This window comes from Bubalus bubalis, chromosome 7 (assembly GCF_019923935.1).
Source record: "Bubalus bubalis isolate 160015118507 breed Murrah chromosome 7, NDDB_SH_1, whole genome shotgun sequence".
Taxonomy (NCBI): domain Eukaryota; kingdom Metazoa; phylum Chordata; class Mammalia; order Artiodactyla; family Bovidae; genus Bubalus; species Bubalus bubalis.
This window is the reverse complement of record NC_059163.1, coordinates 79,992,097-80,010,126: the sequence shown is the minus strand read 5'-3', so window position 1 is coordinate 80,010,126 and position 18,030 is coordinate 79,992,097. Positions and strand designations below refer to the sequence as shown.

The 18,030-nt window shown below is 35.8% G+C and overlaps 1 protein-coding gene across 2 annotated transcripts in view; it reads left to right on the top strand.

The window, feature by feature from the left end:
- Positions 1–18,030, top strand: part of NCAPG (non-SMC condensin I complex subunit G) — a 46,807-nt gene that overhangs the window by 7,938 nt on the left and 20,839 nt on the right. For both annotated transcript variants that reach the window (XM_006063935.3, XR_006552340.1), the window contains exons 8-13: positions 3,096–3,236; positions 3,800–3,923; positions 5,923–6,012; positions 6,331–6,510; positions 11,368–11,478; positions 13,697–13,816. In XM_006063935.3, coding sequence (XP_006063997.1) covers positions 3,096–3,236; positions 3,800–3,923; positions 5,923–6,012; positions 6,331–6,510; positions 11,368–11,478; positions 13,697–13,816 — 766 coding nt within the window. The remainder of the gene's footprint in view (positions 1–3,095; positions 3,237–3,799; positions 3,924–5,922; positions 6,013–6,330; positions 6,511–11,367; positions 11,479–13,696; positions 13,817–18,030) is intronic.

Below are 18,030 nucleotides of genomic sequence, written 5' to 3'. Positions count from 1 at the left end.
TGGAACCTGCCAGGCTCCTCTGTCCATGGAATTCTCTAGGCCAGAATACTGGAGTAGGTAGCCATTCCCTTCTCCAGGGGATCTTCTAGACCCAGGGATCGAACCCAGGTCTTCCACATTGCAGGCAGATTCTTTACCATTTGAGCCACCAGGAAAGCTTTTGCTTATAGTGGCTCCACATAGAAGTTTAGAGAGCAAAGCTAAGAATGTGTTTGAATTTTGTATGCAAAACATTGAACTTAAAAATATCTTAAATGTGAGCCAATATGAAGACTTAGAGCTTGAACTCATAGTAACATGAGAAACGTGGGAATCTACTTAGAGTTTTAATGGTAGTTTCTTCAGGCTTTAATTGGAATATTCATTATAATGCAGTTTGGGCCATGTTGAAATGTTCCAAAAAGAAATGATTTTTTTTTTAACTTTTTATTTTGTATTGGGATATGGATGGTGAAGGACAGGGCAAGCCTGGTATGCTGCAGTCCATGGAGTTGCAAAGAGTCGGACACAACTGAACAACCGAACAACAACAAATAGCCGATTAACTATGTTGTGATAGCTCAGGTGAACAGCAAAGGGCCAAAAGGAGTGTTTTTGATGCAGTGTTAAATAACACATGTTTACATAAAAGTAATAAATGCTCATAGATTGAGAAAATACAAGAAAGTATGAGGATATGTTAAATATTTAAATAACAAAGAGAAAACATCTCAGACTGCTTCACAGATTAATTCTTGTGAAGAGTTCAGTTCTGATTTTGAGAGATCAGTGATTTTTATATATCCTTTGTCGCTTTGTAAGTTTTTAATTAATTTACTTGAATCAACTTGTTTTTTTCACTTATGAAAAGATTTAAAGATTATATTTAATTATTGAAATAATACTTAAACAGGATGATTTTCTTTTTGGAGCAATGTCATTAGATAGGAATAGTTTTCTCAGGAACAGAAGCAAAATGAAATGGAAAAGTTGTTTCTTGATCTCAAATTTTCAGGCATTTTGTAACATTTTGTAACAGGAAGAGTCAGTGACTCTGAATGCTAATAGGAAACAATTTCCTGTTAATTGAGGTGTTCACATAAAGAGAGAAATTGGGGCTGTTAAATGAGGCTTATTAAATTTGAGTAAGGAAAAGGGACACATACAGTTTTTAGAAAGCTTAAATATAAATTCTTAGTTTTAGAAAAGACTTTCTTGAGTGGTCTCTTCATTATAAGGATTACCTGTAAAAATGATTGAGAATAGATGATTTCATGATAATTAAAAGCGCTGGGTCCATTTTAAGTTCTATTATGCAGTTCAGGATTTGTAATTACTAATGAAATAACTATTCTAAATTTATTTTTGAAGATACCCAGAATCTTAATGCTATGCATTGTGCTGAAGCTGGATGAAAAAGTAAGGAGGGATCCAAAGTTGAGTGAAGGTTTTTTAGCTTGTCAGAAATCAGCAACTCTACTGATTTATAGATTTTGATAATTATCAGTTTTGTAGCTGTTGCTTAGTTTCCTGCCAGATTCCAAAAGGTGGCTGATAGGTTTGAAGTTCCTAATATCATTGCTGTGAATTGATGAGCTTTTATTTACTCTTGGCTGTAATTTTATGAGTCATTTCATTTATTCGTCATACAGAATTCTGCAGTATCTGTAACTGGATTTTTGTTGACAGTTTAAAATGACACATTTTTCATCTACATTGTTGTTGTTCAGTTGTTTCTGACTCTTTGTGGCCTAATGAGCTGCAGCCCACCAGGCTTCCTGTCCTTCACCATCTTCTGGCACTTGCTCAAACTCAGGTCCATAGAATCCATGATGCCATCCAACTATTGTCTTCTGTCGTCCCCTTCTCCTGCCTTCAGTCTTTCCCAGCATCAGGGTCTTTTCTAATGAGTCATTTCATAAATTCCAACCTAATGGCACCTGGTTGTGTAAGTTTAAACTCATGATCTATTTAAACTCTTTCTTTATTTTGCTTTTAAATAGCTTTTTTTGTTCCACAGGAAAAAAAGAACTTCTGGTAAGCTCTTGAATGTTACCTAGGTGCGGGTTGTAAATGACTAATTTAGGCAGTGATAGTAAAAAATTAAAGGGATTCATTCCCTGGTGGCTCAGTGGTTAAGAATCTGCCTGCTAATACATAAGCCACAGGAGATGCACATTTAATCCCTGGGTCAGGAAGTCCCTGGAGGAGGAAATGGCAACCCACTACTCCAGTATTCTTGCTGGGATAATCCCGTAGACAGAGGAACCTGGCAGGCTACAGTCCATAGGGTCACAAAGAGTCAGAGACCACTGAGCAACTGAGCACACACACACACACACACACACACACACACACAATAAAAGTAAAAGTGTGGTTGACAGTGCTTGCTTGGTAGCAATTATACTAGAATAAGTATAGTGGTTAATAGGACCCTAAGCAAGGACTGTAGCCCACCAGGCTCCTCTTTCCATGGAATTCTCCAGTCAAGAATACTGGAATGGATAGCCATTTCCCTCTCTAGGGGATATTCCTGACCCAGGGATCCAACCCAGGTCTCCTGCATTATAGGCAGATTCTTTACCATCTGAACCACCAGGAAAGCCCTCAAGCAAGGTAATACAAATTCATGAAGCTATCTGTTTTTTTCTAATTTTTTTAAAAGGTCATTGTGTTCATGGGTAACATAATTTTTATTTATACTATTATTCTTTTAAACAAAATAATGATTAAGGATGATGAGGGAAGACAGGCTCTTTCTGAATAATTGTATCTTTGAAGCAGAGATTTAGAACTTTCTAATTGAGAATACTAGTGACATTGAAATAATTAGTTATATTAAGAGATATAAATACGTACCTTTTGAAAATTTCCCATAGGAAATGTATTTTTAATGAAAATATATTTCCAAGTTCTTTTGAATCAAGCCAGTAAGTTCATGAAAGTTCATGACAATAACACAATTTAGTTTCTAAATCGCATTAGTATCACATGGTATAAAATGTCCATATATAGATCTTGGGACTGATAAGGGTATAAAATGATCCTTTTCTCACTTAATGGGGAGCTGTTCAATGTTTTGTAACAAATTCTACATTTTATTGTGCTTGTTTTAGTTATATTCAAAGCATTCCAGTTGTTAATGAAGAACAGAGAGGTGATTTTTCCTATATTGGCAATTTGATGACAAAAGAATTCATAGGTCAACAATTAATTCTAATTATCAAGTCTTTGGATACCAATGAAGAAGGAGGAAGGTACATTTAAATGTTAACTCTTGTTCTAATTTGCTCTCCTAATAGTCTTTGTTAAAATACAGTCATATTACCATATGATTAAATGTATTTAACCTAGGTCTCTAAAATATTATATGAAGTTTTTTCTTTCCTCTTGTATATATAATACATATATGGAGTATATAAGTGAAAATATGTACTGTCTCTGTTTCTCTTCTGTTATATGTATATGGAAATATGAGTTTCTAATTCAGTTTCATCAGAATAAACAATAAAGTTGCAGGTTTTTGCTTAAAATTTTGTTAGTATTATTAGTCCTCTCTATAATAAATATGGTATAAATTATTTGAATCACTTATGGTATTTTGTCATTTCATCATGTTGATTTATGAAAGATTATTAGGGTCATTTATAAATTTTTTTTTTTCAGCATTTGAATTTTTGGCTTAAAGTCTATACATATATTTTTGTACCCAAAGATAAATATAAAAAAGAATTAAGACAAATTAAGTCTGCAGAATAGTTTGAAATATAATGTGTTTCTCTTTTTGTATTGAAATTAAAATAGTTCTTCTTGAATTTAGGAAACGACTGCTGGGTATCTTACAGGAGATTCTTACTCTACCTACCACCCCAATATCCCTAATTTCTTTTCTTGTTGAGAGACTGCTCCACATCATTATAGATGATAATAAGAGAATACAAATTGTAAGTAATTTTCTTCATTGGTGATAGAAATAAAAGATTCTGGTCAATAACATTGAGTGTTAATTGTGTTTTCAGTACTTTTGGCTTTATTTGTCTTTAATTGCTTTTGTTTTAGTTTTGTCTCTTTGTGAAGCTTTTGAATTTCTTAAAACCCAGTCCCTTTCACACACACGTTTTAAAAAATATTTCTTTTCTTCTCTTACTGTGCCTATCATTGTGTTGATTCAGTTTGAAATGGAGCAGTTTAGGGAAGGCGTGGCATAGGCATTGGTTGCTAGGTTTGAGAGCCGGCTGAATTTATACATTTGTTGTTGTTGAGTTGCCAAGTTGTTTCCGACTCCTAGTGACCCCATGGACTGCATGCAGCACACCAGGCTTCCCTGTCCCTCACCATCTCCCAGAGTTTGCCCAAATTCATGTCCATTGAATCGGTGATGCATCCAACCATCTCATCCTCTGTCGCCCTCTTCTTCTGTCTTCTATCTTTCCCAGCATCAGTGTCTTTTCCAGTGAGTTGGCTGTTCACATCAGGTGGCCAAAGTTTTGGAGTTTCTGCTTCAGTATCGGTCCTTCCAAAGAGTATTCAGGGTTGATTTTCTTTAAGATGGACTGGTTTGATCTTGATTTCCAAGGGACTCTCAAGAGTCTTCTCTAGCACCACAGTTTGAAAGCATCAATTCTTTGGCTCTCTGGCATCTTTATTGTCCAGCTCTTACATCCGCACATGACTACTGGAAAAACCATAGCTTCAACTATATGGACCTTTGTTGGCAAAGTGATGTCATTGCTTTTTAATATACTGTCTAGGTTTGTCATGGCTTTCCCACAAAGTAGTTGTCTTCTAATTTCATGTCTATAGTCATCCCCCGTGATTTTAGAGACCAAGAAAAGGAAATCTGTCACTGCTTCCACCTTTTCCCCTTCTATTAGCCATGAAGTGATGGAACCAGGTGCCATGATCTTATTTTTCTTAATATTGAGTTTTAAGCCAGTTTTTTACTCTCCTCCTTCACCCTCATTAAGAGGCTCTTTAGTTCCTCTTCACTTCGGGTTCATTTCCCATTGGACACTTTCTAAATTTGTGACTTTACCCAAATTATTTAATTTAGAATTTTTATTTGTTTGCAAGGTAAGAATAACAATATTTTTTATTATTCCATGAAATAATTTTCATAAAGTGCTTGGTAAATAAGTATCTTTATTTTTGGTAAAGTGCTTGATAAATAAGTATCTTAAAAATAAGTATCTTTATTTTTTTTAGATAAATAAAATATTTTATTTTTTAAAATTTATATTACTATTTTCAAGTACTGTTATTTTTCTCTGGGGTATTCTAAAAAACAGACTTGTATCATTGATTTTCATAAAATTGTAAATCACAAGTTAATTCAAAGGTTGTCTTTTCCAGCCCTTCCTTATACAGATAATATATAAATTCCTTCTACAACATTGCCAATTAGTGGTTATACAGCACCTGTTTAATGTACCTTCATTAGGGATGCAACTTTTTCCTGAATGTGCCAACTCCGGTGCCTAGTGTCTCTGAAAGGAAAGTGTTTAGTTTGCTGTCATTCTGCCTTGTGCACCCAAAGGAAGAATTAACGAGTATTCTTATTTTTGTGTTCCACTCCCATTGTAGCTTAACAACAGAGGGAGTTGAGGATTAGAGGCAGAAAATTTTAATTTTATGGTACCTAAGATTACAGGCTTTTTTCATTTTTTTTTCTGTTTCTAAGCACTGTATGAAAGAATTTATCTTCAGTGTCTATATGCCTATTTACCTTCCCATAATGTTAAGAGTTTTTTAGTCAGTTGTATTGTTTGGTCATTTTTTTATAAAATTGTGTAGGAAATAGAATGTGTGCCATTTTTGCTTATATGTTTTGCTCTATTTTTCAAAAGATTGTGGATACTGTTTGGAGTTTCGTGTAACAGTTGAATGTCATTTTCTGTTGTATAACATATATTAAAACATTTATTCTGAATTATAATTTATCAGGTTACAGAAATTATCTCAGAGATTCGGGCACCCATTGTTACTGTTGCTGTTAATAATGATCCAGCTGATGCAAGAAAGAAAGAGCTTAAGGTAACTCTCTTCTAAATTAAAGAAATACTTGACTAGAATGTACGTGTGCAAGTCTTTTATTTCTTGTACATTTTCAAAATTTCTCTCACAAAGTTAAATTATAGTTAACTATTAAACTATGAGACTATCAAGATGTTATCAGATTATGTGAGTTGAAAGATTTTCCAGTCTGTTTCGGGAAGACTACAACTTTTTCTATATGTGCCCGACTGATTAAACTTGTAGATGGTTGAGATGTTAATAATACTGTTTAGTTTGCTACAGATTTTGTATTAATCGTTTTTGTTTGGTGTTTATACAATTTATATCTTTTCTTAGATGGCTGAAATAAAAGTTAAACTTATTGAGGCAAAAGACTCTTTGGAAAATTGCATTACCTTACAGGATTTTCATCGAGCATCAGAATTAAAAGAAGAAATAAAAGCATTAGAGGATGCCAAAATAAACCTTTTGAAAGAGACAGAGCAACATGAAATGAAAGAAGTCCACATAGAGAAGGTATAGATAACTTTTTTACAGTAAATTTCAGCTGCTATTAATTATCATAATTAAACCTTGTTTGCTTAATTTAGCTGCCAGAATATATTCCCTTTGGAAGGATTTTTAACAGTACCATGAAATAATATGAAAATTATATTTTTCTGCCAGTTCCTTTCTGTTTTGGACTTCAAAAAGCTTTAATGAACTTTAATTATTATAGCTAGGACTTGATTTGATTTGCTCCCTTGTCATGCTAATCCCTAGGATCTAAAGTCTTTCTTGCTTGCCAAGGAAAATTGCCTTCCAGTGGTTTCCTTCACTTTGTTTTTTGTTTTAGTTTGTCTTGAATGATTTAGAAAAGGAAAATGCATGTTTCACTTATTTGTGGAAGACTCATGATCTTTCCACTGCTAGAAGAATGTCTATAGTAACAATACTGTTAAACATATTTTTTAAAGTTTAATTACTCTTTGGTTTTAGAAAAAGCTAAGTAACTTTGTTATTTTAAATGAGATACTATATAAACTAGGTAACTAATAAAAACCTGCTGTATAGCATGGGCAACTCTTCTCAGTACTCTGTAATGGCCTCCGATTATTCTCATGAAGAGAAAGCTGGATAGAGAAGAGTTTACTGTACAGGGGAGTTTTGTGAGATATGTCATTGAGTTCTGTAGCCATAGACTTCCCTGCTGTTAACACCCCACCTTCCCAATGGATATGCCTGCATTTTATTTTCATGGTTAATAGTTATTTCTTTTGTTTGACAAATTCAGTGGGCTTTTAAATTTGAGGAGAAAATTTAAAGCAAAAATTGAAAATGGAAACTGAAAAATGATATAAACTGCAGATCTGAATTAGAGAAATTTTAACTAAGGTGATCTGTCATGATTAATATTATCTGTTTACTTGCTTTGACCATTTCTGTGTTCATTTGTCCTATTTAAGGGTTATGAATCTGCTACAGTATAATCACAGTATAGTGTAATAAATGCTATAGTCAGGTAAGGGTAGGAGAGGCATCTAAACCACATAGTGTGGTGTTGACTTCTCCAGAAGAATAAATGTTTAAACTTGAGATTTGAAAAATAATTTTTAAGCTAGTAGTTACAGGATTCTTTTGTATGTGTGTGTAGGCAGAGGGGGATTTTCATGAGTGTGAATTCATTTGATTCTCACTATGACCTAGTGGAATTAGTACAATTATCCTCATTTTATAGAAGGCAAGTAACTTGCCTGAGGTTAGCAGGATTCAGACCCAGGCATGTGGCTTTCGTTGTGCTTTTACTGAACTCTTGTCATCTCTCTGCAATGAGTTAGAGGAATGTTATAGGCAGATGGAGTGACATGTGTGAAGGCCCAGAAGTTAAAGAGTGCCTGTTATGTTAAAAAACTTAAGGTCCATGTGACTATAGAATTGACGGGAAGAGGTAAGAGAGAAACCTGGGGGAAAAATTAAGGGCCAATTCATGTAAGGCCTTGTATAAGCGATCTTTTAAAAATTGTGCCTTACCCAAAGATCATGTTGTTGTTCAGTTGCTAAATTGTATCCAACTCTTTGCAACCCCATGAACTGCATGCGGCATGCCAGGCTTCCCTGTCCTTCACTATCTCCTGGAGTTTCCTCAAACTCAGTCCATTGAGTTGGTGATGCCATCCAACCATCTCATCCTCTTCTTCCCCTTCTCTTCCTGCCTTCAATCTTTCCCAGCATGAGTCTTTTCCAGTGAGTCGGCTTTTCACATCAGGTGGCCAAATATTGGATCTTTAGCTTCAGCATCAGTCCTTCCAAAGAGTATTCAGGGTTGATTTCCTTTATGATTGACTGGTTTGATCTCCTTGCAGTCCAAAGGACTCTCAAGAGTAGTCTCCAGCACCACAGTTTGAAAGCATCAATTCTTCAGTGCTCTGCCTTCTTTATGTTCCAACTCACACATCCATACATGACTATTGGAAAAACCATAGCTCTGACTAGGTGGACCTTTATTGGCAAAGTGACATTTGCTTTTTAATACACTGTCTAGGTTAGTCATAGCTTTTCATGAAATTAAAAGAAAGTGTCTTTTAATTTAATTTCATGACTGCAGTCACTATTCGCAGTGATTTTGGAGTCCAAGAAAATAGAAGTCTGTCACTGTTTCCATTTTTCCCTCATCTGTTTGCCATGAAGCAATGAGATGGGATGTCATGATCTTTGTTTTTTGAATATTGAGTTTTAAGCCAGCTTTTTCATTCTCCTCTTTCACCTTCATTAAGAGGCTTTTGAGTTCCTCTTCGCTTTCTGCCATTAGGGTGGTATCATGTGTATATCTGAGGTTGTTGATATTTCTCCTGGCAGTCTTGATTCCAGCTTCTGCTTCATCTGGCCCAGCATTTCAAAATATGTACTCTGCAATAGAAGTTAAATAAGCAGGGTGACAATATACAGCCTTGATGTACTCCTTTCCCAATTTTGAATCAGTTCATTGTTCCATGTCTGGTTGTAACTATTGCTTCATAACCTTCATACAGGTTTCTCAGGAGGTAGGTAAGGTGGTCTGGTATTCCCATCTCTAAGAATTTTCCAGACTTTGTTATACTTCACACAGTCAAAGGCTTTAGCGTAGTCAAATAAGCAGAAGTAGATGTTTTTCCGGAATTCTCTTGCTTTTTCTGTGATCCAGTGGATTTTGGCCATTTGATCTCTGATTCTTCTGCCTTTTCTAGAACCAGCTTGTACATCTGGAAGTTCTTGGTTCATGTACTGTTGAAGGTTATCTTGAAGGATTTTGAGCATTACCTTGCTACCTTATGAAATGAGCACAATTGTGTGGTAGTTTGAGCATTCTTTGGCAATGCCCTTTTTTGGGATTGGAATGAAAACTGACCTTTTCCAGTTTTGTGGCCACTGCTGAGTTTTCCAGATTTGCTGACATTGGTGCAGCAGTTTAACAGTGTCATCTTTTAGGATTTTAAATAGCTCAGCTGAAATTCCATCACCTCCACTAGCTTTCCTCGTAGTAATGCTTCCTAAGGCCCACTTGACTTCACACTCCAGGATGTTTGGCTCTAGGTGAATGACCACACCATTGTGGTTATCCCAGTCATTAAGACCTTTTTTGTATAGTTCTGTTTTTTTCTTGCCACTTCTTCTTAATCTCTTCTGCTTCTGTTATGTCCTTGCCATTTCTGTCCTTTATTGTACCCATCCTTACATGAAATGTTCCCTGGGTATCTCCAGTTTTCTTGAAGAGATAGCTAGTGTTTTCTGTCCTTTTGTTCTGTTCCTTTGCATTGTTCTCTGAACAAGGTTCTTTTATTTCTCCTTGCTATTCTTTGGAACTCTGCATTCAGTTGGGTATGTCTTTCCCTTTCTTTGCCTTTCACTTCTCTTCTTTTCTCAGCTATTTGTAAGGCTGCCTCAGACAACTGTTTTGCCTTGTTGCATTTCTTTTTCTTTGGGATGGTTTTTGTCACTGCCTTCTGTACAGTGTTACAGACCTCCACCTATAGTTCTGTAGACACTCTGTATCAGATCTAATCCCTTGAATCTACTTGTCACTTCCACTGTATAATCATAAGAAATTTGATTTAGGTCATACCTGAATGGCCTAGTGGTTTCCCTTACTTTCTTTAATTTAAGTTTGAATTTTGTAATAAGGATTTCATTATCTGAGCTACAGTCAGCTCCCCCGGTCTTGTTTTTGCTGACTCTGTAGAGCTTCTCCATCTTCAGCTGCAAAGAATGTTAATCAATCTGATTTTGGTATCAACCATCTGATGATGTCTATATGTAGAGTTGTCTCTTGTGTTTTTGAAAGAGGGTGTTTGCTATGATAGTGCGTTCTCTTGGAAAAACTCTCTTAGCTGTTTCCCTGCTTCATTTTCTAGTCAAAGACCAAACTTGCCTGTTACTCCAGGTATGTCTTGACATCCTACTTTTGTATTCCAATCCCCTGTGAAGAAAAGGACATCTTTTTTTGAGTTCGTTCTAGAACGTCTTGTAGGTCTTCATAGAACCATTCGACTTCAGCTTCTTCAGAGTTAGTGGTTAGGGCGTAGACTTGGATTACTGTGATTTTGAGTGGTTTTCCTTGGAAACAAACCAAGATCATTCTGTCATTTTTGAGATTGCACCCAAGTACTGCGTTTCAGATTCTTTTGTTGACTATGAGGGCTTCTCTGTTTCTTCTAAGGGAGTCTTGTCCACAGTAGTAGATACAATGGTCATCGAATTAAATTCACCCATTCCTGTCCATTTTAGCTCAGTGAGTCTTAAAATGTTGATGTTTACTCTTGGCATCTGTTTGACCACGTTGACCTTTTAAAGATCATGGTGTAGAACTAAAAATGAGATTTATGTCTTATGAAGATCACTGTTACTCAGGAAATTCATTTCATGCAGACATACTAGTTTGAAGACTTAGAGTAATGTAGTATTGAGATGATTGTGGTCTGAACATGATGATGGGGGATATGGAAAGAAGTCATGGATTTGAAACATATTTTGAAATTAGTAATAGGGAGAGCAGTGAGTCAGGAGTGTATCCTAGGTCTTTTGGTTTGGATGGCTGGGTAGATGGCAGCAGTATTTATGGATGTTGCTCGGGAGGAGGGATGTGGGTAGTAATTAGTTCCCTTTTGGCCATTTTGAGTTTAAAAAGCCTGTTGGACGTACAAGAGGAAATGTCTTATGGCAGTTTTCTATATGAAAATGAAAGTTTAGAAAATAGTTGAACTAGCTCATAAATGGTAAATTATGTGAATGGTTAAAGTTGTTCAGGGAATGTGTATAGAGACAACATGTCTTAGACAAAAAAACTCTAAGAAAGTAAATATTTGAGAGGTGGGCAGACTGTATTCTTACTAACGCAGAATATCTTGTGTTTTGTTTTAGAATGATGCTGAAACCCTACAGAAGTGTCTTATTTTATGCTATGAACTATTGAAGCAGATGTCCACTTCAACAGGTATAGGTGCAACCATGGATGGCATCATTGAATCTTTGGTATGTTGAAAGAAATAATGTAGTGGCTGCTTCATATTGTGAGAATTAAATTAAGATAATGCATGTAAAAGACCTGGTATGTAAGTTATAATTATTCTTTTAGAAAGTTTGAAAAAATTATACTGGCAAGAGATGCAGAATATCTTAATTTTTTGAATAGTAAGAGGAATACTGAGATACAATAGTAATATTTAAAGTACCAGAATCTTACCGTGTAGAAAGACTGAGAAAGTTACATTGTAAGCCTTGTGTAAGGAATTTGTTTATTACTGCATATTTAAGAGACTTTTTACTAAAGAAACCCTTCATAGGTAATCTCCATTTTACTCAGGAGAGGGATATAAATTCTGCAAGCCTTAGAACAACATTGTCTGATAGAAATATAATGCAAACCACCTGTTAACTTTAAATTTTCTAGTAGCTGCATTTAAAAATTAAAAAGAAACATGTGAAATTAATTTTAATATATTTAACTCAATATACCCCCAATATTATAATTTCATCAGTTAGTCAATATAAAAATTATATTCTTTTCTTCATACTAAGTCTTAAAGCACATCTCGATCTGGACAAATCAAATTTCAAATATTCAGTAGCCACATGTGGTTAATGGTGATGGTATTAGACATGCAGCTTTAGAGTATTTTTTTAATATTGCTGCTTATCCATAGCAAATTTTAAATGTATCCAAGCTCTTCCAGGATTTTCCCCAAGGTTTTTTCACTTGGGATTAGTGAAAAACAGCCAACAATTGTGATCTAAAATCTAGTTCCTTGGATTGTCATGAGTTTGTCAATATAGTAAAGAAATCTGATTGTTGTTTACAACAGTCCAGAGCTGATTAAAACTAGATCTATTAAATCTCCAGAATTTAGTTTTAATTTTAAGGAAGAAGATGTCTCTAGTGAAAAGTGATATTTTAAAATTCTGCTGTGTGCTTTATGTCTGGTTCTGTTGCAGGAGAATGATAATTTATGGTATAATTAACTACACAATTGAAACAGTAGTTACAAAGACATATATATACGTGGGAAAACACATATAATATTGAGAAAATAAAGAATACAAAATTGAATGGTCATAATGATTTTAAATATATAAAAGTAATCTGTCTAAAGATTGGAAGAGTAAGGTATTTAGATATAGGAGTAATAATATTTTAATGGAATTACTGTGCTTTAAAAATGAAAGTGAGTAAATATTAATAATTTTATAATAAATATAAATAATATTGTTTATTATAGTGTATTATGTACTATACACTCAGTATTGGGGATAGAGTATACATGATTTACAAAACATGTAGACTGCCCTTGGTAGATCTTTTGGTCAAGTGAGAGGGGACATGAATCAAATAAACAAGTGAAAGCTTATGCCATTGATAATTGCTATGAAGAAAAGCTTTATGGTCATATGTTAACTTAAGATAATGAGTTTCATCTGTTCATGGAGGGTGACCTTGAGGTGATATTTGAGTGGGCATATTAAGTATGTGAAAAAGGAAGGGAAGAATGGTAGATTTACTCTTGTGAATACTGTAGCCACCAGCAACATGTGGATATTAAAAACCTGTGACTGTTAAAAACTATTCTAAATATATATATATTTATAAATGTAAAAATACATTGGATTTCAAAGACTTAGTACAAGCAACATAAGTTATCTCACTTTTATAAAATATTTTTGAAACCACACCTAAAAATATTATCTTGATTTTAAAATATTGATTACATGTGTTGATAATAGTTTATTTATTTTGGAATAAAATGTAATGTGGCCATTAGAAAATTTAAAATGGCATATGTGACTTGCATTATGTCCCTAGTGGATAGCACCAATTGGGAGACATTGAAATCAGATCAATTGAATAAACAAGAGCAAGGGATAGTGTGGTATGAGATGATACCGGGAAAGGCTACACAATATGGACTACACAAAGAGACACAACATGTCTCTCTGAGCACTGGGAAGCCATTGAATCAGTTTTGTCAGGTGGAGGGAATATAAGGACTATATTTTGCTCTGACTGTATTCTTATGTTTTAGCAATTTACTATTTACTTTTTTGAGTTAATAGACTATATATGGAAATGTAGATCTATGAGGAAAAAGTAGATCTATGAGGTCTTACAGAAATTTTCATTTTGACCACCTTTTTAATATACTGTTTTAAATTTTTTCCTCTAGTCAAAATTATTTTAATTTCTAATTCATTTTAGATTCTTCCTGGAATAATAAATGTTCATCCTGTAGTAAGAAATTTGGCTGTATTGTGTTTGGGATGCTGTGGATTGCAGAATCAGGATTTTGCAAGTAAACACTTTGTATTACTCTTGCAGGTAAGATTTATCACGTGATTAAAATCTTGATTATACTTACTGAAATAAATACTCAATATGTCTGAATGTGCTAGTATTATAGGTTTAATCTATTCCAGGGCTTATTGATGTTGATGATGATGGATGACTTTTAGGAACTCAGTTTTTAATCTTTTGATTTTTCTGTTATTAAAAATTTTTTGTAGAAGATGAAATGTCAATTATTTAAGGTTATTTTAAAATTAATCATACAGCAAATTATATTGAGTGCATATAATATGCCCTGCATTATTCTAACTTAGGAAAAAATAAAATAGGTAATGAAAAACACAAGATAAAAGTTGCAGAGGAAATACACAGTGGAAAATAAACAGTAAATAGTATGTCAGATGGGAAAAAAGCAGAGGAAGGAAATCAAGACTGGGAATAGGGAGTGGGAGTAGTTTGATCCAGAAAGACATCACTAATAAGTCAAAATTTGGGCCATTACCAGAGACGAGTGAGAATGAACTGTGTAGATCTGGGTTAAGTTTCCAAAGAGAGGGAAGAGCAGTGGGGGGCCCTGCAGTATGACTTTGCTTTACATGTTCAAGGAGCAGGACCTCATATGGCTAGGGCAGACTGAGCAAAGGGAAGAATAGTAGAAGAAAGAGTTTGTAGGTAGCTGACATCCATGTCTTTAGGGATGTCTAGCAATGGCACCCCACTCCAGTACTCTTGCCTGGAAAATCCCATGGACGGAGGAGCCTGGTAGGCTGCAGTCCATGGGGTCGCTAGGAGTCGGACACGACTGAGCAACTTCCCTTTCACTTTTCACTTTCATTTATTGGAGAAGGAAATGGCAACCCACTCCAGTGTTCTTGCCTGGAGAATCCCAGGGACAGGGGAGCCTGGTGGGCTGCCGTCTCTGGGGTCACACAGAGTCGGACACGACTGAAGCGACTTAGCAACAGCAACAGTCTATAAAGCGGAGAAGGCGATGGCACCCTACCCCAGTACTTTTGCCTGGAGAATCCCATGGATGGAAGAGCCTGGTGGGCTGCAGTCCGTGGGGTCGCTAAGAGTCAGACACGACTGAGTGACTTCAGTTTCACTTTTCACTTTCATGCGTTGGAGAAGGAAATGGCAACCCACTCCAGTGTTCTTGCCTGGAGAATCCCAGGGACGGAGGAGCCTGGTGGGCTGCCGTCTCTGGGTCGCACAGAGTCGGACACGACTGACGTGAGATAGCAGCAGGAGCAGCAGTCTATAAAGATGTAGCTTCACAGTGAATGAGATGGGAAGGAATTGGAAGATTTTGAGTAGAGGATTTTTATGCTCTGACTGGGTGTAGTGTTAATTAGACCATGGATTGGCAAACCTTTTCTATAAAGGTCTAGAGAGTAAATATTGTAGACTTTGCAGGGCGTATGGTCTGTCTGAACTCTTGCCCTGCTGTGGTGGTTGAAAACATCCATAGGTGAGATATATTATTAGGTGTAGTTGTAGATCAATAAAACTTACATTTATGAAATCCAAAATTTAATTTCATATAATTTTAGCACATAATGAGATACTAGTTTTTAACTATTTAAAAATGTACAGTTTTATTCTTAACTTAGAGTCTGTTTAAAAATAGGCAGCAAACTGCATTTGGTCCATGAGTCATAGTTTGCAGATCCCTAGTAGTAATTACAGGGATACAAGTATGGAAGCAGGGGTACTCATAAGGTATTGTAATAATCCAGGAAAGAGATATTGATGACCTGGACCAGTGTTAAGATTTTTGGGGTTATGGGAAGTGATGGTAGTTTAAGTTTGAAGGACAATGTCTGTAGAATTTGCTGTTGAATCTGATGTGACATGTGAGAAAAAGAAGTGGAAGGAAACAGGAATTTGGCCAGAATAGGTGGAGAGATGGAGTTACCCTTTCCTGTGATAAGGAAAACAGAATAACAGATTTTATGGCAGGTAAATGAGATAAGGAGTTCAATTTTAGACATGGTAAGTTTGAAATTGGAGGTACAGTTCAGTTCAGTTCAGTCGCTCAGTCGTGTCTGACTCCTTGCGACCCCGTGAATCACAGCACTCCAGACCTCCCTGTCCATCACATACAAGTGGGTGTATATTGGATAGACATTTGTATGTGGGTTTGGAGCTAGAAGACAGGCCCAGACTGAGCACATGGATCTGGGAGTCTTTATTCTATAATAGTATCTGATGCCTAGAGTTTGGATGTTACCTGACAAATGCATGTAGTTTGAGAAGAGATTTCAACTTTATAGTTCTCTAGGGCTCAGACAACATTTAAGGTAAGGGAGATGAGGAACTAGTTAAGACCAAGGTGAAGTAGATAGTTAGGGAAAAGTGTGATGTCCTAGAAAGCAAGTGAAGATGATATTTTAATGAGGCCAAGATGACCCAACTGTCTAATGCTTGTGACAGGTTGGTACGACTTCATGGTTGACCATTTTTGGCAAGTAAGGCAGTGTTTGGTGACTTTCATGAAAGTAGTTTATGTGAAGGTCAAAGTCTATTGGAGTGATCCAAAGAGAGAATTATTGAGTGGAGGGTTTTTGTCTCCAATCCTTCTCAGGGAGAAGGATTGGAGATAGCCAGTGTAGACTATTCTTTCAAGATTTTACTTTGTTAGGAGTAACAGAGAAATGGAGGGGTAGCAAGAGAGGATATGGGGTAAAAAAAGTTTTTTTGGTTTGAATTTTTTTTTAAGATGGAGAAAATTAAAGCCTGTTTTGTACCCTAATGAGAATGACCCACGTGAAACGAAAACAGTGAAAATATAGGGAAGAGGGTGCTCAGCTGCTTGAGTGCTATTGAGTAGACAAGAGGGGATTAAGTCTAGTGTATCAGTGGAATGCATTTGACTTTTTAGTTCCTTTGGACATCTGTTTTTAACATTTGGGCCTAGCTTTACTTGGAAAATATACTTCCCTCCATCTCTTGTCAAATGTAGTGGGATAAAAAAGCTGCAAGGAAATTTTGATCTTGGGGGAAATTCAACTATTGATTGGGTTGAGTCTTAAATAAAATAATCTTCCTAAAAATGATAATCCTTATTGTCACATGTTATTTGCAAGTTAACACGAAAAGTGCTCCCATTTACCTGTTGGCAAGCAATATGCACAAAAATACCTTGCAGCTTTTTTATTCCATTACATTTGACAACACCAAGTGCTACATGAATCACACTGTCCTTTTGTGACAATGTGGGGAGATGGAGGGAAGTGTATTTTCCAAGTAAAGCTAGGCCCAAATGAAACTTCCTTTAATGTTGCATATGATATTGCCAAGAAAAAGAAAGCATATACAGTTAGGGAGGATGTGGGTAAGTCGTGTCTTCTGGAAATGGTCAAACTGTTTGTGACTTGTATCAAAGGAAAAAAATTTGAAACCATACTTTTTTTTAAAAGATAGTTCTCAGAAATTTCAGTGTTTGGTTATAATTTCCTGTTTTGGAGTACTTTGCATCTAATCAGATCATTTAATGTGCAAGGATTAAATTCCTAATGTTGCTTTGTTTATATTTATCATCCCATGCTCATTATCAGAGTAAAATTTCTATTATGTGAGATTCTTTTGGAAACTTGGAATGTCATGTATTATCTTTAAAATGGTGTACAGTTTTTTTCAAACTGGGAGAAAGATTTTATACTTTGTCCAGATGAATCATTTATAGCACTTAGCCATATATCTGGTTTTGCTCCAAGATGTAAAATAAATTCCCATTACTATTTAAATCAGCAGGTATTGGCATCAGTGATTCTACTAGTAATTCTAAAAGGAGTCCCATCGACTATTGTGAATTTTATTGGCTTTATAGATGCCCAGGAAATAAAATCCTACATTTTCAAAGAGATTTTGTTGAGAATTAAACGAGTAAGTTCTCAACTTCAATTTCCTGGCTTTGTAGAGGAAGGGTAGTGAAGTGTAGATTGACCCCTGCTAAGTGTAGATTGAAGCTGCTAAGTCGCTTCAGTAGTGTCCGACTCTCTGCGACCCCATAGACGGCAGCCCACCAGGCTCCCCCATCCCTGGGATTCTCCAGGCAAGAACACTGGAGTGGGTTGCCATTTCCTTCTCCAGGGCAGGAAAGTGAAAAGTGAAAGTGAAGTTGCTCAGTCGTGTCTGACTCTTAGCAACCCCATGGACTGCAGCCCACCAGGCTCCTCTGCCCATGGGATTTTCCAGGCGAGAGTACTGGAGTGGGTTGCCATTGCCTTCTCCAAGATTGACCC